Source organism: Plectropomus leopardus, chromosome 5 (genome assembly GCF_026936395.1).
Source record: "Plectropomus leopardus strain MGB_pleo_1.0 chromosome 5, ASM2693639v1, whole genome shotgun sequence".
Classification (NCBI taxonomy): domain Eukaryota; kingdom Metazoa; phylum Chordata; class Actinopteri; order Perciformes; family Serranidae; genus Plectropomus; species Plectropomus leopardus.
Window position 1 is genome coordinate 24,574,286 of NC_142180.1, and position 21,826 is coordinate 24,596,111.

The 21,826-nt window shown below is 38.9% G+C and overlaps 1 protein-coding gene and 1 long non-coding RNA gene across 6 annotated transcripts in view; one reads left to right on the forward strand and one right to left on the reverse strand.

The window, feature by feature from the left end:
- Positions 1-1,472: 1,472 nt before the first annotated feature.
- On the reverse strand, positions 1,473-20,475 carry LOC148189579 (uncharacterized). Its single transcript, XR_015776638.1, has 4 exons — positions 20,344-20,475; positions 6,860-6,946; positions 6,641-6,754; positions 1,473-1,540 (listed from the first exon to the last, which is right to left on the reverse strand). It is a non-coding gene; the product is annotated as an uncharacterized LOC148189579 (long non-coding RNA).
- LOC121937813 (disintegrin and metalloproteinase domain-containing protein 10) overlaps positions 20,388-21,826 on the forward strand; it is a 67,038-nt gene continuing 65,599 nt past the window's right edge. For all 5 annotated transcript variants that reach the window (XR_006105208.2, XR_015776635.1, XR_015776637.1 and 2 more), the window contains exon 1: positions 20,388-20,597. Coding sequence is in view for 1 of the 5 variants with exons in the window: in XM_042481124.2 (XP_042337058.2) it covers positions 20,537-20,597 (61 nt within the window). In the remaining 4 variants the exon portion in view is untranslated. The remainder of the gene's footprint in view (positions 20,598-21,826) is intronic.

Genomic DNA, 21,826 nt, shown 5'->3' on the forward strand with positions numbered 1-21,826 from the left:
AGAGACCCAAAAAACACAAAAAAACACAAAATGACCCCAAAGACACAGAAGTATTCACAGAGATGTAAAACAACCACAAAAGCAGGGAAATCAACCACAGAGACACACAAACAACAACAACAACAACAGCAACAACAACAAAGAGACATAAAATAATCATAACGTGATGCAAAAAAACCAAACAAAAGACTCAAAATGATGCCAACAAATTAATTACAAAGACACAAATTAATTACAAAGAGATGCAAAACAACCACAAAAGCAGGCAAATCAACCAGAGACAAACAACAACAAAGAGAAACAAAATAATCATAACACGATGCAGAGCAACCAAAGAGACAAAAGAGAGAAATATAAAGTTGTCATAAAGTGATGCAAAACAACCACAAAGGGGCCACAAAATGACCCGAAGAGACACAAAATCTATCCAATGAGCTGTTTTGGTTTTATAATTATGTGATGTAGGTGACTCTGGTGGCTCCTGTATGTTGTTTTTTTTTTTTTTTATGTGATCATTAGAGGCAGCAGAAACGAAAATGTGTCAGAAATTGTGAGAAGTTATGAAAAACCATCTGAAATTTGAGCCCTGAGCTCTGTGCACCTGATATTTGAGTTTGGTGAGTGAGGGATGAAAGCAGCCTGAGAATCAGAGTTTATGTGAACAATGGAGACCAGTGTCCACAGTTGCACACAAAGAGACAGATATGTGGACAGATGGACGGCCCTTAAAGGAGGAGATCCATGGATATGAATGTACACACAAAGACAAAGACAATGAGGGCTGAGCTGAACTATTTTGTATTCCAAACAAAGTTAGTGATGTGTAGCTCTAACTTTGTTTGGAATACAAAATAGTTGCAAACCCTTGATTGACTAAATTATTAAAACTTTTTTAAAAATGTGTTAACTAGTAAAGATTTATGTAAATCAGCTGCTAGTAAACTTCATCCCATCCAAGTATATCAGTTCTGTGAACAGTGAGCCACTGTAATGAACTGTAACATAATTTGTAAGTATAACTTTATTTTGGGCTAACAACCATAGGTATTTCAAAAATATCTAACTACATGAAGGAAAATGAATCTTTTGTAATTAAAAGCACTCATATTGGATGATTATGCTAACTTTGCTCATGCTATATTTAGTGTTAGCTTAGCAATTTTAATTAGTATAAGGTTTTGTATTTGAGGTTAGGTTTTGTGTATTTTTAGTGAAAATAGTGATTTAAAATCTTCCCAGTTGACATCATTATTAAACATTTAAATGCAATATCAGGTGAGATATTTAGACTATATTTACCAGGCAGGAAAGTGAGGCTGGTATTGTTTTCACTTCTGTCCGTGTGTGTCCTCATGGAAAAATGTGGTGCTGAAGGGGCCTACTGAACTACCACAGAAACAGTTTTCTGTAATTTGTCTGAAAACAAAAGGAACTGTGTTAAGTGTGTGTGTGAAGTGTTATTCTTACCTTATAATGAGCCATTTGTATCTGGTGAGCAGGTTGTTGTCCACAGAGTCCGCCATCTTGCGCCACCATGTTTCTACAGTAGCCCAGAACAGACAAACTAAGTACTGGCTCCAGAAAGGGAGTAGTATGCCCAATAATTAGCATAACAATTAGTAAAGAACTTACAAGAAAATGACCTATAGATAAGCAAAAAAGAGAGAAAAACAACAAAAAAAAAAGATAAATAAAACTATAAAGAGTGCTTTCTTTGTCATAATTTTAAATAAAATGATATTAGAATTATAAATAATCTTTATCTGGACACTTTTGTCTAATTTTGGATACATTTTCTAATGATCCTCATTCTCATCATCATCGTTTTCTAATTTCTTATCAATTTGGTCACTACCTTTTTCCCCCATTTTTTCAAATGAAGCCAAACCATTTTTGTTCAGGTTTCAAAGGGGTAAAAAGCTTGTGAAATGCATTTGAATTCATCACAAGAAAACCGATGTTGATCCAGGTTTCAAAGGGTTAAACAGATTACGAATTAGCATCTAACATTCACATTGTCAGTGGGTTTAGTTAAAAGTTACACCTGGCAGTCACTGTGTGTTAACTTTTAGCATGTCACAATTCATTTCAGTATTAAAACTAGATTGTGTGGTGCAACCTTTTTTAATGTCGAGATATGTAGTTTAAATATATTTCACATGTTGTCGGCTAAGTTTTAACATAGAATCAGGAGGTGCGACCGGCTTCCACACATTTAATCTTTGAGCCACTGTGTGTTGGCGTTTAGTATCTTGGCAGCTGCACTTCACCAGAATAACCAAGATAACAAATAAAGGAAATTGCTCAGATAGCTGGTAAACCATCAGTCTGTGTAAGGAACTTAAAGAAATGTGACAATGCACCGCAGCTTTCCAGCTACCAAATCCTACTGATGTGTGCAACAGCAGGGGTGTGTCAAAGATACTTTCTAACATTACATCTGACCAGTTGTCTCTTATTTGTCGCTCTGCTCACGCAGGACAACCACTTATACATTTTTTTCTCTTAGGACTTTTTTCTTTTACATTTGTTTATATACAGGCCAAATTCAGCTGCAGCCCCTGACTGTTATATAACCACTGGAACTATAACTGCAGTCAGTATTGACTATTATCAAAATGACAGTGTTTATTACTATTAACACCTACTATAAATCCATATTTCTGGCATTCTGAGACAGATGTTTTGAAGAACTGCAGGCGTTATTGCTACCAATGTAAAGAGTGTATTACATAACATGGCATAATTTGCACAGATCTGTTATGACCGGTGGAATGCAGACCTTCTGACCACTCCACCTCCCTGTCCGATCCTTCATAAAACATCAGGTTTGGATTCAAAGCTCCTGCTCTCTTTACCTTCAAATCATTCAGAAATAAAAGTCAGGATAAAGCAAATGGCCAATATCCTAAATAGGTTTCTCAACAGGGTTTTATTAGGAGTAAATGTGTTGCATAGTGTGAGGAAAAACCCTGCTGAAACACTGCTCTGCTTTCAGCCGCTGATGGGAGTTTCAGCTGTTTGTGGTGTCTATGTGGAGGAGTGCAAAACCAATCCACAACCAAACCGTCCCTCCTCCTGTGGAGCAGGAGACACGGCCAGAGACAAACTAATGGGTGAGGAGAAAAATATCCCATAATCATCCATTTAGCTAAACTTGTCCGGTCACGTGATCTGTACAGAACAACAGCAGTCAACTGTTGCTAAGTGTCTGGCAGCATTTCAAGGTGACTGCAGCTTAAACAACAATGCTAAGTGATAAGCAGAGGCTCTGTATTGTTGTTGCTTGACTGTTGGAAGCTGTTGTGACTTCGGTGTGGTTCATAATGCAAACAGAAGCAACGGCTTCAAGGTGGCGTGATCCACACTCAAAACAAAGAGTTGTTTACAATTTTGGAGGGATTAACCCAGACTAGGTTTAACTGTTGTGTGGTTTTGCTTCATGCTATGTACTCTAAAGCTCAGATGAATAAACTAAATGGCGGCATGGATTGTTACATTTTTCTTTACATTGCGACAGCTTGCAGGACAAATAATGAGATTTATTTTTTGTATGATTTGGTTTGGATGAGGGAGCTTTATGTCAGTAAATTTCAAGGCAATTCATTCAATATTTATCTTGAAATTGCACTCAGAACCAAAGGAACAACCTAATGATTGGGCTAAAGTTGGGTGATCAACATCAGTGATCCTGTGTATACCTCATGTTAACATGTGTCTTGGGTGATCTGATCACAACTGAAAAGCTGTTTGTTCTCACCTGGTATTAGAATATGTCAATATGTCAATCTGTCTCATGTGACCACTTGTGATTGGATCTCACTGCTCTATTAAACAGACAATCATTTCCATTAACAAAGAACTGTGCTGTTGTTTGTTTGGATGTTTGAAGTGCTGTACATAGTTACAGCCTTTAACTATTTAAAATGAATAAATGAATGAATCTGTGTGAGTTTTCTGGGATCATTTAACAGCTGCTGCTGCTGTGGTAGCTCGTACTAATCGAGCAGACGTTGAACTGACTGTTAGCTGGAGGTAGAGTGGCTTCAGAGACAATCCTTCAGCTCTGCGTCTGTGCATCTGCACCACCAAAGTTTGCTTATCCAGTGGGGCGCCAGATAAGCAAGGACGGCAGCTGAGTAAGTGTTCATTAAATGTGGCCCAGGACTTATTAGACACAGCTTTGAATGTGATTTGAGGGATTGGATTACAGTGTGTCTCCGAGGTTGTTTACACTTGTATTTAGAACTGTCCACTTATTATTGGATTACACAAAACACATGTTAACAACAAATATAAACAGGCTCAAGGATTTCTCCTCTGAGGATTATGAATGCCTGTGCAAAATGTTATGACAATAAATCCAGTAAATATTGAAAGATTTCAGTCCGGACCAAAATGATCGACTGATCTACATACAAACTGCAACATTTGCTCACAAAACAGTATGAATTAGGGTCCCCACCGGTTACTCTATATTTAAGAAAAGACTGACAAAGTGACATTACATATGTATGTTACTTTAAATAATCCAATGTTGACTTTCAATTTCACAAGAGACACATATCCTGTTTCCTATGTCAAAGTTTTGGGTTTGTTGGACTCGTCCATCCACTCCGACCGCTCCCGGCTTTACACAACATCGCTCTACTCCCTTCTTTGCTATTTCAAATTAAGGAGGTCAGTCTGTAATGCAGTGACCTCAGTCTCCTGACTCATGATTATGTGGGTTATATACAAATTATAGTGCATTACTTTTCGTAGGCATTAGTATGAAAAATGAATGCTCGTTGACTGACATTGCCATCCCTAAAGCCATGCAAGCAGTGTGGCTAAAAACACAAACTAAAAGAGCGCCTGGGTGTAAAGGAATATTAGAATTACAAGTTAAGTGAAGTAAAATGACGAAAATGTAGCTATTTTACAGCCTTAATGTACGATGGTGTTTTTTTAGTAATATTATATATATATATATATATATATATCCTACTATTTTCCATGATTCTATTACATCAGTTATATCTGCCCCTGAAAGCGTCTCCTCTGTCCTAAATGTGAGCAGCACTAACAGCAGTGATTTGTGAGGCTTCTGCTGTACGTCTCCTGCACACACTTTATGAATGTTGCCATGTTCCACGCAGCCTCTCAGCCAGTAATTCAAGAGTATAATTTAGTGTTTTCAATATCCTCTCCCAATGTTCCAGCTATGTTTCCTCTTACTGCTGCTCAGCCACAGAAATGCTGCGGAGGGGCCCAGACTAAACATAAAGATATTTTGCAAATGCAATTTGAGCAGCCAATTGAAATCTATGTTTTGAATTTATGACGGAGAGCAGGGCATGTTGGAGACGATGAGCAGGAGGACTCTGTACTGGTGTCCTGAAAACTAAACAGAAAGGCATCTCAACACAAATGAGGCTCCAGTTTCTGCAGTAGATCACAAGGTCCTCTTTGTTAACCCTTTGAAACATGAGCAAATTGCCTTGGTTTCTTCAAAAAAAAAACATATGGCAAGAAGGCAATGAGCAACTCAGCAGGAAATGGCCCAAAAATTAGCAGTAATTAGTAAAATATTACAAGAAAATTACCAGAAAATAAGAAAAAAAGTTAAGAAAATAAATGACTCAAGATGCACAATTTTAAATACAGTTATAGGAATCCTGAATATAGTTTTCTGTACATTTTCACTATTTACAAATTATCGAATTATCTCCTCAGAGATCATTTTCAAGCCAATTTCTTGTCACCTTTTACTATTTTTTTTTAGAAATTGCTTTGAATTTTTTTGTCAAGTCACTCATCGCCTTTTTCAAAAGAAATCAAACTAATATTCTTAGGTCAGGTTTAAATGCTTTTGAACAAAACTGATGTCAATCCAAGTTCCAAAGGGTTAACTCCTACTGCAAAGCCTTGGGGTGGAAACATACATCATGACTAACATAGACAAGACACCACCTGGACTCTGGTGATGCACACACTCACACACACACTCAGACAGTGAGATGCATCTCCGCTTTAGCAATTATTCTGTACAAGCAGAGGCATGTTTCCTATATCACAATGAATTTCTGCGCTGCCTGCAATGATGTCATGACACACCTGCTCACTCTCCTACTTACTCACACACACACACACATACACACACATACACACACCTCCTCATCAGGCATTTCACAGATGTTTGGATCATAACCAACCATTCAGAAGTAAGACTGCAGCTCATCATTGCTGGTAGTACTGATGAGGAAGAGATGACAAACATGCAAAAACATAGAAAGATGTCAGAGGGTGCGCATTGGACAGTTTCACAATTTCATCTTCTTCTTAACGTCATCATCATCATCAAGAAATCTTCATCTGTGCAAAAAACCAGATGCCCTTTTGAATGTGTTGTTGCGCACAATTTGCATTTAATTATCCTCAGTCAAAAGGACAAGTCCGTCAGGTTTTTAATGCTCCCAATTATTTCCACCACTTCTATAAAATACTTGCACAGCTAACTAAGTCTGTAATGGGTGCACAATAAGTCAACATGCTGATGAAGAGTTATTGTCATGCCACCTGGAAACAAAAACCAGCAGTTCAGGTTTAGATGGTGAGAACTGAATACCGGAGCATACACAGGAATCTCAATACTCACATGTGAGGTGCGGAGATCAGGGAGGTTGACGTATTTTACTGCAAGCTGCAAGTCTCACTTCACTTTGTGCATGAGAAATGCGGTGTAGGTCTGATGTTTTCATAAGCCTGAAATCTAAGTTTTGGACAATCATATTTGTGAAATGTATCGTCTTGTAACATTTTCCAAATAATCTAGATCAAAAATGTGTTTTTACACAATACACTATAATCCCCATACCTGTGAATTTCTGATTATGCAACACCTTCGTCTGCGTAAAACAGATGAGAACATTCCAGACTCATTCATGGATGACACATCACATATCTGCAGTGGAAGAACAGATGAAGGCGGAGACAGACAGAAAAAAAGATGACACAGAGACAGATAACGAAATTAGTTTAGAATTTGTATACGTAATGTGTTGCTTAAAAAACACTTTAATCTGGTGATTACTTTTTGAAAATGCTTGAAACCACTATCATCGGCTGTATTCTCCTATATTTTCACCATTCGCTCAGTGTCAAAACTGTTTTCCAGGAAGCCCTGGTACACATATATGCAGTATACACCAGGGCCTCTACATCTACTGTATTGAAAACAAACATTCAGAACATAGCTAACATTATATACTGTCTACTTAGTCTGTAAATCAACTTGGTATCCAGATCACCAATGGTACAGCCCTAAGATTATTTGCATTGCATTAAAGGGACAGTTTTTTCCTAATAGTCAAATAAAACAAAGTAGTATAAATGTATGTCAATATAGGGGCAGTTCACCCCCAAATAAAAAATACATATTTTTCCCCTTACCTATTTATCAATTTAACAAATATGGATGAGATCACGTTGATATTCGAGGGAAGACTTGACTACAAGCCAATATCTCCACCAATCCAGTTCACACCAAAACAATCTAGATTGATATAAACAGCACAACAGTTAAGAGGAAAAACGTGTCTTTTTATTTTTGGGGTTGAACTGTCCCTTTAAATTGAGACAGAAACAGAGACACAATAACAGAACAAGAACACCTACGAAAGCACAGTCAAAAGGAAATAGAGAAAGTCAGACTGGGTACAGTTTGTGATAGTTATGACTTCATGCTGACAGGGTGGTGACAAACCAGCAGCTGCAGCTCTGGCCTACAGATCACCAGTGCAGCCTGGTCTTCAGCACTGACCTTATAAGGACAATACCCTCTTACTTACTATCTGACCAACTGACAGACTAACTGACAAACCGCCTGTTGAGGGAGAGGATGCAGGGAGCTGAGGCGTGCAGCAGCTTCAGCCTCAAATGATCTACAGTCCCATAAAGTTGTGTTCATTATCACCGCTCCACACATTCGTAGTGCCTCTCATTTTCTTCCTGTCTCCTCCCTACACTTTAATTCCCGCCACCCTTTTCCTTTCTTTCTTACTTCCCTCTTTACGCCTCTTTCATTACCTTATTTTCCTGTGTGACCGTGTGTTCACCTCCTGTTAAGTAAGGAGGTCAGCATGGATCACACACATGAACACACACTCATACACGCACATCTGGCTGTAGCTGGATTTCACCACTTGGCTGGGAGTGTAAAAAGGAAGGCGAGCATGTGTGTGTGTGTGTGTGTGTGTGTGTGTGTGTGTAAGTGGGAGTGACTGAAGCCATGAGGGTGAGAGAGGATGAGGATGGGCCCGGCCTCCAGCTTCAGAGTCAGACAGAGAAAAGCCCTCCCACAGGAAACCAGAGCTCCACTCCACATGGCCTTTTAAGGTAAAAAACTACCCAAAACTCTTCTCACTAGGGAATAGGGCTAAGATATAGTCACATTTAAAGCTACAGAAAGAGCAGAGGAAAGCAGGGTGGAAGCCTGTGAGTGAGGAAAGACTTTATGAAAAGTTTCACAGAACAAAATACTTTTAATCGCAGATAAAAACTTGGAAGGAGGAGAATTTCCCTGTATTTTCCTCTTTTTGTAAGTGAGTTAAGCATTTAGAGTGCAGACATTTTCATGTGATGTGGTTAGCCATAACTCACATTTTCATAACATTTTACTATCATAGCTTTATGACTGAAGGCACACATTAGTTCTGGTTGTGACTGTATCTTTATGGCAAAGCCGCTGACCTGATGAAAAGAGATGAGAGACATTCAGACGTCTGTCTGAGTCATATGAAGTGGAGAGGAGTGTGGGAAACAGACCCCATGCATTTCTTCCACATGGGAAAATTATCTGCAATTTAAAGCAAGTGTAAACACAAGATGCATCTATGCACTAAGTCATTATGGGAAATTAGTGTGTTGTCAAGAGAGTTACACAACTTTAGGTTATTAATCTCTGTTGGTTCATAGTAATAAGCAAAAGTATTAGCTTTGCGTATGTGCATACAGCATGATTTAGCTGCCATTGCTGTCAAAGACCAATACATGCTATTATTTACAACATCCATGTGCATTGCCAGGATGGTTAAATGTCTCTCACAACCTATGTTGTGACATCTGTAACACTCTTGTTGCTTGTTGTTTTATTTATGAAGGCCAAGAATAAGTTTTAGCAGCATAGCTGTAGGGTTTGTAATGTCAGTCTGTGGTCCAGACTGAAATATCTCAACAACTATTTGATAGATTTCCATGAAATTTATTACAGACATTCATGGTTCCCAGAGGATGAAGCCCTCTGATTGTGGTGATTCTCTGACCTCTCTTCAGACATTCACGCCCCCTCAGGATGGGATGATGTGATCTGATTTGGAAAGACACTGCATTGGCCAATCAAGTACTTGATTCCTGGTGGATTACTTTGTAACATTAACACCACAGGCTGTTTAAAATATATAATAAAATATTCACTAGGGGTGGAAACATAGACTGTACATAAAGATGGATGACTTGACAGCTCCAAAAGAGGGAAGCCAAAAAAATCTGGATCGCCCCCTGGTGACTTGCTGCAGTATAGGTCAGACTCCACCCACTTTGGCATGGGCCACACTAAACTAAACTAAAAGTGCACACTCAATAAAATGTTTCCCAAAGATGGTTTCTGTCATTTAGGCAGTTGTCATGACACTGCCATTTGTTTTAGAGTCTGTTTTTCTCATAATTTTAGTTTTAAATAGTTATTTAATGACTGAAAGCTGTGTGAGCGAGTCAGTGTGTTCATGATCAATGATGCTGCTTTCCATTGGGTTGGACCGGTGTATTGGGGGACATTGACTGCAGAGATCACTACTGCACAGATTCTGGCTTCAAATGACGTGGTGATAAAGTTTCTCTCCTCTATTATTTTAATTGCAGTAAAAATATATCTAGTCAACTGGTAAGCAGTTGATTTTATTCTTCTATAAGGCTACCAAAAGTTGAATTTTTATTTGTAAAAATCTGTGTATCGATACAAAATTGCCTCACAAAGTACTGTGGCACTATGGTCTATTGATTTTTTCCCCCACTCCTAATTTTGACTGTAATCATTTTCTAGAGTTTCAAAATCCTAAGTTCAACAAACAAATATGCAGCCTTTTGGCGTCTGTAAAGCTTTCAGATTTATGAATCTGTCGCTCAAAATGGACCTCCTAGATCAAATTCCATGTTTCACCAGTGCCTGAAGCAACACACCCCATCTGACCAGTTTCTTGTTTTAACGGAGGGCTGACTGTATAGTATTTTAGAGAAACTGTGGAAACAGTGAGTTACAGTTTGCAGGTTGACCCAAAGAAGAGCAAGATTGCCTAAAAGCTTGTGACCTCTGCAAATGTTTGAATCTCATATATTTGTGGATTAAAATAAGGCATACAAAATGTGAGTGTGTGTATGTTTGTGTGTGTGTACCTTTATTTGTTATATAGTGGGGACTGAAGCACAGTTTACCCCCCTGAGGACAGTTTTGGAAAGTGAGAAAATTTTGTCCAGTCCTCACTTCTTCAAAGTCCTGTTTGCAGGTTAAGACTTGATTTTAAGGTTCAGGTTACAATTAGGGTCGGGTAAGGCCTTAAGTTGTGATGGTTAAGGGATAAGGGACTTGGGAATGCATTATGTCATCGAGGGTCCTCACAAAGTGGGAGGTACAAGATTGTGTGTGCGTGCTTGCCAACCTCTGGAAGACTTTGTATTGTGTGACTCTTGCTCCGGGCGCTGCCCCAATGAGGCCATGACAACATGTTAACTCAACTCTCAGTTCCTTTTATTGCCTACACCATCACCAAACACTGTGCGTGTTTGTGTGTGTGTCCATGCTTTGGTACTGCCTCATCTTGCCCTCCATTATCTGGCCTAACATTTGCCTCTTTGACATTGCTCACAGCGGATGTGTAAATAAAGATCCCTGTGGTTGAATGGCTGTAACGAGAGCCTGTCCTGCACCAGTTATTCAGAGTGTTTATCACCTCATCACACTCATTCATGAGAGAGGAACTGACAGGAAGAGGGGAAGCAGACAGGGAGACATATACAGTGAACCTTTTCTGGTGGCTGAGGAGAGAGAGGAATCAAAACTTATCTCACTTTGCACCTGGTGTGATGAAGTGGGAAAGAAAGACTATTGAAATCATAAATAAAAGTGTATTTTATATTACAATAGATCTCATTTAAATCCAAACACAAATATTTGCAAAGCTTGTGTGCCTCTGTGCAGTTATAATTTCTGTTCACTTTGGTTGTTTAAAGCTGCATTAATTTATTTTTTTTAAATCAACATCTTTAAGTGTAAAAAAAACATGTTAAAGTTTTGCATGAGCAATGATGATACCACATTAGTTAATATAAGACAGACTGTATCATAAATTCATGTTGCTCGCCACTAAGAAATGATGCAGTTACTATAAGTTAATATGATTTGTGATGAATGTTAAGGCTCAGACATGAAGGGCTGCACTCACATGGATGCATTCGTGGTTCCATTTATAGTACAACTGAGGGTCTGTGTCAGCCCTGGAAATACAGGTCTGGGAGGTGAGCTTATTATCCTGCTGCCAACATAAGGTCAAAGTGGTTTCAAGAAGATGCTATGCTATCAGCAGACAGCCTGTCACTCATGGGCCACACCCTCAAATATGCATGACGTTAAACTTGAAGCCTTAATAAAATGTAATCGGATGAGCCATATCAAAATTTACCACCTGTAAAGTTGTCATGAATGTTGAAATTAGTTTAAGAGACTAACACAATTTATCTGTAGCAGGCTGTAAAAATGTGTATTTCTGCTGTAAAGTTGGGTATAGCGCATGAGAGTCTATGGGAATTGACTCTGTTTTGGAGCCAGCCTCAAGTGGACATTTTAGGAATTGCAGTTTTGGGGACCTAAGCTTTGCCTTCATTTCCTAGCCTCTGAGGTTGCCACTTGTATGTGATCAGCAGAAGAGCACAACACTTATTCTCAGACACAAACACCTTCATGTTGCTGCTAAATATCCTGCATATTTGACATAATATGGTCTTGTAAAGTTACTTATGCCTGTCTATTTATTTTTGTTGCGTGTCAAGACCAATATTCATTGCATTTCTAGCTCTGTTTTGGTCTCCAGAAAAAATATGTTTAATACTCGCCATTCGACACCAGCTTGTCACTAGTTTTATTTGCTAACTTTATCTGCTGTTTGGTACTGAGCAGTGTGCACACAGTGGGTTTATCTGAGCTTTTCACTGAAACCAGTTGCTGCCCGCTGTGGCTGGAAAACAAACAGTAAAGCTGTGGGCAGTAAAACCAAAACAATTAGCTTAAACAGGCTATAAAGCTCTGTGGAGCTGAGGGGAACTGCAGAGTTATGTAATAATTCTCCATTGGTTTTTCACTGCAATCAACATCTTGCACACTACGCACATTGGACCCATTGTTCATATAGAAACATTGATTAGTGCAGCTTTTAAAGCAAATACATGCTTCAAACTCTGTAAGCTACAGATATGCATTCGAGAATATACTTTCTTGTTAATGCACACAGTATTCAAATAGACCTTGTGTCTTTGTAAAAGGTAAGAATACAAGGGCAAAGCTGTTAACAGTTTAACAAAGCAGCGAGGTTATCTCGGTGCCAGACTTAAGAGCCCATTCAGGAAGAACGCATGACGTTATCATGCAGCCATTCTGCTGATAGGCTGCTGATAGCTGCCAGTATAGCACAGCTATGTGAGGTACTCCTGCTGCCAACATAGTCATCAGAGGTCAAAGGTCACAGTATGAGTGATTAACACCCTTCCTGGATTAGAAATGAAACAGAAAGGGACACGAGGAGGTGAGGGGAGCACATGAGGACTGTGTGAGAAGCATCTGCTGAACGCTGCTGTTAAATCTCACATGAAATGGATCAAATCAAACAGCTGTTGAACATTCACATTTTGAGTCAAGCTCCTTATCCAAACTGTAGTCTTACTGTAACTCCCTCTTGGCTGAACTTCACTCTCTCTGACCCCAGCAGCACCTCATCCAAAACACTGCTCCCTGCCTCCACTTTAAGCTCCCCAAAACTTTCTCTTCTCACCCCCCTCCCGTGCTCCCTCCTCTGGCTGCTCACATTAAAGTCTGAATTTGAAAGGAACTCCCCCAGATGTGCAACCTGGACACCAGCCTGGCCTAAAAATGCTCTCCTGGTTTCCCAATGTGCGACTGAACTTTCCACCCACGTCAGGACACAAAAGTCCCTCCCTTGCTTCAGCTTTCTGTAAAATCACACACACATTTCTAACAGTTTCATCCTCAACTAATTAGCACACACATGTGTTCAATTTTCACTTTTTTAGTACCTGTGTGACACATACCGAAGCCACAGAAATATTGTTACGTCTTTGCACTTTCTAGAGCTGGTAGCACTTTAAATAGTCTTAAACTTTGGCTAAATGCCATTATTTTAAATGAACAAATGAATGAAAAACTATTACACACGCATATGAATAATATGTTGGGTGGCGCTGCTGACCATAGTGTGTGTTTGTGTGTGTGTTTGGCTCTAACACACGGTCTGTGTCTTTTAGCCTCGCCCACATGCTGTTAGACATATGGCTTCATTTAGGGACTAATGGAAGGGGGTCATTTGTCATCAGAAGTATAAACAAAGGAGTTCATGCACGCACACGCACACACACACACGCACACGCACACACACACGCACAAACACGCACACACGCACAAAGGCCTTTTATATAGATTTATATTATGTTATAGTAGCTGTTATAATGTATTCCCTGTTTTCCCTTTCATCCTTAACTGTTTTAAAATCAGTGTTGAAGTTTTATTTTGAGTCAGCTTTTTTTTTTTACTTTTGCCGTGTCACACCCATTCTCCCTGCTGGAAAATATTACTGGTTTCCATTGTAAGTTGCCTCTTTCTTTTTACCCCTTCTGTTCCTCACTGCTTGTTCACAAAATGTAATCACTCAAAGTGTGTGAGCAGCTCTCTCTTGTGGGCTTAAAGAGTATCACAATTGTCAAGAGGTGAAACAGGAAACTAGACTTGCTTGTTTGTTTTAAGCATCTTTTTCTTGCAAGTGAAATCCACGTACGAAAACAGACTTCATAAACAGATGCATTAAACTCAAAATGAGTCAGTTTAGAAATATGGAAATGAGGTACAAGGTCCCCACAAAGTTTGAAGTCTCCATGCATTGGATGACATAAAACTTTATTCATTAAACTTTTGCCCCAGTTTCAATTAGAAACTGATAACATATTTTTAAAACTGTTCGTGCTGAACAGGTATAGGTGTAAACAAGAATATAATACTCACTAATTTCAATTCAGCTAGTCCAGTTTCAAACTGTCTGCTGAGGAATAAAGGCTTGTTATACACCAGATCACCGACAGCTGTTGCTGATCAGTAATCAGTGGGTGAGACACACTTGAAGCGCATGTTGTTACTTATTAGAAATTCCTCATTGAGGACAAAATGTTTTTTTTCAACAAACAAATAGTACACTAATACTTGAGTTCTTGTGGTCAACTAAAGTTCTGATTATATTCTCAAATGAGTGACATATGTAAGATTACAGGTGTATTTTAATCAAATACAATTTTGTTTTATTTTTATTTCTGTGTGTGAGAGATTGAACACGTGTCAGTGGAGATATTTGTCTTTTTCACCTCACGCTCTGTCTATACTCATGTTCATACTCACATGTAAAGAAAACAACTGCTTCAATCAAAGGGGGAACAGGGGGGTAAAAGCCAATATGTGACATGTTTTATGTGATTATGGCATCTTTAATCTTGGTTAGATAGTATTAAGTGTAGAAAAAAATGAAACCACTCCAGTAAAAATCAGTACAGTCAAGTGTTGCTTCCAGTCCATTTAAAAGTCGATACTATAGTCCCAGTTTCATCAGAAAGGAAGCTCCCTTTTGCGTCAGTCTGTCGCTCAAAGTATCATTGACACTGAGCTTTTGTGCTCGATCAACTAGAAAGATAATCATTGCATAATGGCAAACTGTTTTTTTTCTACTAGTCAAATAAAACAAAGTAGTAAAAATATATGTCGATATTGTTACTACCACCACTACACTATTTTTTTAAAGCATAACTGATCAAGTGGCTGTGAGACTGTATCTTATACACTTACTCTTTTGTAATGCAAAAATTCAATGTGGTAAATGTGTGTATTATGTGCGGAATTAGAACTAGCTGTGTTTACTATTGTTTCTTTTCTTTCAGCTTTTAACATAAAGTCAAATCTTTCAACATGACACAGGCTGCACTGTACTTTTGCATGTGTCAAGGTGAATCGATATGTTTTACAAACAGCAGAGTCATACCAAATACAGTTTATCCTGATGTTAGTTTATTGGGCAGAGTCTGTTCCTATCTCTGCTGATAGTCTTGCAGTTTTTCTCTTATCTTCTGTCCAAAAATCAACGTCTGATTTGTTTTGGGTAGCTGTTGACGTCATGACCTTGTGCCCAGGATGGCACAGAGTAAAACTTATATAGATGGGGGTGTAAGCTTCACCTTCAAAATCTACTGTTTGTCCTCTCAGTCAAGTGAGATATTGAGAACTTTGAGATAGTGCTGTATGCAGAATTTAAAATGCTTTACGAAATATCAATAAACAAACATTACTTTTGGCACATGTCTGCACTCGTACCAATCAGAGGGCACTGTCCATTTAGTCACTGCTTGCCACTGTTTCCCAATTCATCCTGACTGCACCCACTTATCTACTATTTGGAAAAGTAACATGAAACATAAGTGGGTGTAGTGGCAGTAGCAAATTAAATGTGTGTCAAATATTAAGCTATTAAAATGGAAGTCATTTTTAAGATGCACACTAAAAACAGCAATAAAACGGGTCACAAAACTGCATATGAGTGACTAGTCCATGTAGCTCTTTGGTCTCAATGGTTCATTTTAGAGGCTCTCTCTAGAGGGAGGCATTGCATTGCAAGTGGACTGACTGCTGCAGTAAAGCTCAGTGCTTGTGTGGGCTTCCTGTCTTCTTCTGAACTGAGAGGTTTCACCTCTGTGAAGTTTACTGTTACAAATAACCTTCAAATGACTTCCAAATCTGACTTTTTTGAGAATTTTTTTAACATATGACTATGATAACTATGATAATTTTTCTCAAAAAAATTTGTTTAAATCTCTTTTTCCATTTTATTTCTGAAGCTGCAATATGAAGATATTTTAACGTTTTGGGAATTGTCTTCTTCAATGGTAATAACAATAAAAGTTATGGTAACTCTAACCCGGAAAGTGAACATGGAAATAAAGCAGACATGTAAAATAGAAATAGGGACACAGCACAGAAATTAAACTCCAAACCACAGAGATTCATTTAGAAGCTTCGAAAGTACTAGGAGTATCTCACACAGAGACTTTAAATAACATCTTTGTCTCTAGTCTCCCGCACTGACAGAGGTGAGTGAAGAATCACAACACACAGCTTGATTCAAGGGGAAGACGGGGGGACTTTAGAGGTGGGCTGCAGTTGGTGAGACATCACCGCTACCTGTTTGAGGGCTGATGTTTGTGCTTTTGGACCCACTTGGCGTGGCACAGTGAGTCTAAACTGATAATAGAAATGCAAATTGTACAGCACAGTTTGACTCAGCTCGGCCAAAAGCAGTTATGGAAAAACAGTATGAGTGTAAAAGTGGTCAATTCACAATAATATGTATTTGATTACCATGGTGGTCAAACATACGGTTAGTCTCAGCTGTCAGAGTCCGAGCGAAGGCATCAGATAGATGCATCAACAACAAGACAGACATAGATGGCAGCGAGCTTATCTGCTTAACTCAGATCTATGTCAATGCATTGAATACAATGCACTCATTATGTAGTGCGACACAGACTGGATATTGTGCGGTGCCCGGGCATGAAGAAAGGGAAAGCCGTGGCCCTTTGTGAAATGGGTCAGCTCCGTGAAGGGGTTACCCATTGGCTGTGTCAGCAGAACGATGTGATTTGATAATTCCCATAGCCTATGAACCCTTGGAGAAGCAAAGAAACCTGCTAAGGGCCTGCAGTCGCACTAATTATCCCATGATCCTTTGTCAGGCACTAAATACCGAGACATTTGTGGGGTGGGATTGGATGTCATGTGTAGTGTTGGTTTGAATTAGCCTCAAAGGCAACCAGAAACCCCCATGAAGATATTTCAGTCAAGCAGAGAGGAAACCTCATGAAAACTTCACATCCTGCATAATAGTAACGCACATGAATCTCAAATGTAGAGAGTAGAGAATCTATATGTGGACGCTTTCCCAGAACTGCCAGGATCTGTTACAGTCTGAAAATGATTTCTTTTTCATTTTACTACATGTAAGAGTTTGCCATTGTTGTACGAGATCCAAGCATTTGGGAAACACTTGGGAAAAAAGTATAGGTTTCACTTCTGAATGCTTCCTCAGCGTGAAGAATCTGTTATTGTAGCTCTTTGAAATGTGCTCAAGCAGAACAACTATGAGCATGACCACATTTCACAAGTGTATCAATTACCTTTCCATCTAAAGTCAACGTCCTAGAGTTACCTTTCCACACTCTAAAATAGAGGTAATGACAGCAACAAATAAAAGTTTAACGAGGGCTCTTCAGAAGGAGTAAAAGTTTTACAGGTGTTCAATGCACAATTGCAACTTTTTGTTGCATTTTTATTTTATTGTCACGTATTTTTGAGATGCACATGCAAAACCTCTTAAAATATCAAAAATCATTAAAATATTTTTTAAATAGGGACTCACTAGACTAGAACAACACGAGAGATACATGATGGTGTTAAGTTGCAAGTAGTCAACCTCCATACAGAAATGTGTGAGTGTCTGCATTTTTGTGCAAGCCTGTACTCGTGGGTGTGTCTGAATCGTTGATGTCACAACTCTTCTACGGGTGATCCCTTCTTAGCCAATTGGTGTGAAGCAGGAGTTTGTGGGGGAAGGCGAAGGGTAAATGATTAAAGGACAGGGGGAGGTTAGGCTCTAAACCAGACCGTTAAACACTGACCTAAGGGAGTAAAGTCACTGGTGTAGTATGTTGTCTGTCGTAGCGTCCAAGAGCCTGTCTGCGGTGTCAGAAGTGTGACATCTGTGGTTGGATGTGACCCAGCACAGACATGACTAGCACTGTAATAGGCGGGCGAGGACGTTATGTCATCGTCTTTATGACAGTCAGGTCACATGCATCAAGATCAGAATCAAACCTCCTAATCAGATCAGAGTCATAAAGCTTTTATGCTAAAGATCAAGTGACCCTGAGAAATAAAACATAACTTATTGAGTTATTTAATTCAATCTGTGTGCATATAGTCAGTGTGGTTTATGAGTATCTGGTCTCAAACATGATTTACTTGCTGCACATTGTCATAAACTATCATCCCCCACTGGCTTCTTCTTGGATGAAACAAGCCTTTACAGATTTTAGGAAACATTTACAAGTGCGGGTTTGGTGCCTGCAAACATTTGATATATGTTGATTTTTACTCTAGAAAGATCTCTGCAAACCCTTCTATATCGGCACTAACAGCAGGATAAATGTTTTCAAGGCTTTCTCATCCGTGAACTGCCTAAGTTATACGTGATTTTGATCATTTTACAAGGGAAGCTGCAGTGATTTGGTGTGGTTCAGTGAGTAATTGGGCTCCTGTGGAGCAACAATTTGGTGTGGTTATACTGCTGGTACACTTTAAAGTCTCCCTCTGCAGTATCTCGGCTGTATCCAAAAATACTGTATGTTTGGAGGCCAGTGAACCACTATAGCACCAAAATCTGGAAATGTGTACATTTCTTATGCAACACACTAGAGGTTACTTAACAGTGCAATGGAAACACAGATACAGATAAAAAATAAATTATGTAAGATTTTCTCTTTACTTTCCTGTTCTGCAAACCTGGTGCTTTCCACCAATGCAGAAGTACATACATAGAGGTGACTTCTACAAAAAGTTGCAAAACCTTAGTTTTAGTTTGTCATCTTTCCAGGTCAAATGGTGACCCATTTCCTTTCCAGAGCTTATTGTTCCCAAAAATTACCTAAAACCATTGCACTTTGTTCAGAATGAGCCCACGACATACTTTTGACATTGTGTGAGTCATATAAATGATTGCTTCCTTCTCATATTTGGAACCATTTCGGGACTTTCTCTACCACACAAGAGTGTAAAAATAAGACCTGTGGGAGGCCTCTTCCTTTGTCAGGATATAGAGAAAATTAATCAAAGTTCAAAATTTGGCATTCATTATCAATGATGAAGTGATGTGAGCTCTTTTTAGATCCGCAGTGTGCGACTGGAGCTCAAGAGATATAGCAGGTTGTTCACTAACTGGAAGGTAGGTGGCTCTTTTCCCTGCTATTTCAGTCCTTGGGCAAAATACTGAATCATACTGTGCTGTTGCTGCAGGTGGCTGAATGCATAGGTAACCTCAGCCGTGACAGTGTGTGCCAGTAGGTGAATGTGGCATGCACTGTGAAAATGCTTTGAGTCGTTAGAAGATTAGGCCCTATACAAAAGCAAATCATATAGGTAATTGTCTCGTAATAAGTCGGATTGTCTACCACTTTGGTCCAGACTAAAATATCTCAACTAACCATGAAATTCGCTTTGCTACAGACATTCGCAGGTCCTCAGAGCATAAATCCAACAACAACCTCAGTGATTCCCAATGACGTGGTTTTATTTATGTGTGTTTGATTGATACCATAAAATGTGTCCCAATAATTATGTTAAATTTGGTGCCCTTCACATTTCATCTAGCAAAATAATCAGGTCAAAACATATTTGTCCAATACCTGCAAAACTAATGACATTGCCATCGGTCTCATCTGTACTTTGTAATTAGTGATAATTAGCAAATGTTTGCATGTTAACACATTAAATATGGTGGTTACCGGGATTAACATTATTCCTGCTTAACATAAGCATGTAAGCATGGTCATACTGGCATGCTGACATTAGCATTCTCAAAGCACAAGTGTGCACAGCTTTCTAGGTGTTTACTAGCATTGCTGTATAAGTCAGCCACTTTTTTATCCATGAACAAGCAGGTTGTTTTTACAAATATCCTCTTTGCTTTGTTGCTTGACACAGTTACTGTATTGTACTGCTGGCTGCTGAGCAACTTCTAGGGGTTTAACTTCAGATTATTCCTCTATTTAAAGGAACTTAAATTCACAGTAATTGCAAGTGTTCATATCACTTTCCATCTTTACCACAACATTTCTACTTTTTCGAAGAATAGTCCCTATGCAACTGTATTTCAAAGCCCTTCTTTACCTGAGCAGATCACTCATAACTTGCTACCAAACAAGTCTGAATATGCCTCTTACTGTCAGCTTGTATCTCCTCTGGCTTCACCTTCGCAAATAGTCACATTCCAGGGTGGGAAGACCACAGGAACGAAGCTGGTGAGGAGAGAAGTAAAGTCAAATGGGATGATAAAGAAAGTCTAGGGGGAGCGAAGGAGGAGAAAGAAAAAACACTAAAAGGGAATGTAAACAAAAATACACCAATGAGGAGACCATGGGAGTTCAACACTACTGGCTGCTGCTGTTGTTGGTCGACAGCCTTTGGCGGATTACAGGTAGTGTGCAGATGAGTGTGTGTGTGTATGTGTGTACCTGAATGAAAGGTATTTCTTAACTCTACCCCCTGAATAGCCATGTGTATGTGTGTTTGTGTGTGTGTGTGTGTGTGTGTGTGTCTAACTAAGTAAGTGTAAGTCGGTGCGGGTGTGCATGTGTTTGTATAAGTATGCAGTTTCGGCTGCTGTGACAGACTGGCCGCTTCTGGGCTCAGACATGTCTTGACCTGTCCTCTCAGGAATGTTGCAGACAGGATCCTTCATGCGAACACTGCCAGTGATGTAGACACTTAGATGTGATTAATGGGGAACACCCGTTTATTAAGGGTTTAGGTACATGGGATTCACTTAGGAGGGGCGACAGAAAGTAAGTAATAACACCTTGTACAGGACAACGCAAGCCTCTTCCAAGGTTTTTCCTGCTTAGTCAGCACTTTCACAGCCAGCACTCGGTCCAATGACCAATCACACAGTATAAGGGCAGTCCAAATTAGTCTGACGGTGGCAAGGGGATAAAATCACACTTTTTTGGTGTCTTGGTTTGGTCATCGGAAACATGAACATGCTCGTCAGATTTCATGATGTGGCTCAAGATAGACAGATGAACAAAAAACAAATAAACAAAAACGTATTGCCATATGATAAAGCTTTTTCATTTGCAACATCAAAATCAAGGGTGTGTTATAAATTTGCAAAAACATTAACATGTATGGAGTGGTAAACAAGAGGAACTAAAAGGAGTAAGGCAAAATCACATGAATTATCGTTTAAAGTAATTTATGACTATGATGTAGGTTACAATTAGTATGTTTTCTGTACTGTTTGTGTTTATATTTTTTCTATTAACACACATAATAATCAATTAAACCCTTAATGACTTTTAAAATATCCTTTATATTATTTTCTGATAAACAACATTCAGTGCCAATAGTATATAGTATTGGCAAACATTAAAAAAAAACCTTGTCAAATAGATGTAAAAACCACAGCATCATGGTATTTTCTGGACGTGTTGTTTCTAATTTTAACCTTACTACATCTTGTTGAGAAAAATGAAAAGAAATAAGTAATAACATAAATGAATGAGCTTAAAATAGCTTAACAGCTTTTTTTAAAAAAATTTTTTTGCCCTTAACCTTTCCCAAACAAGTTGTTTTAGTAAACCAATGACTAAAACCCGACCTAATTTGTGGCAAAAATTCCAATCATTTTCAAAGAGGAATATTTCG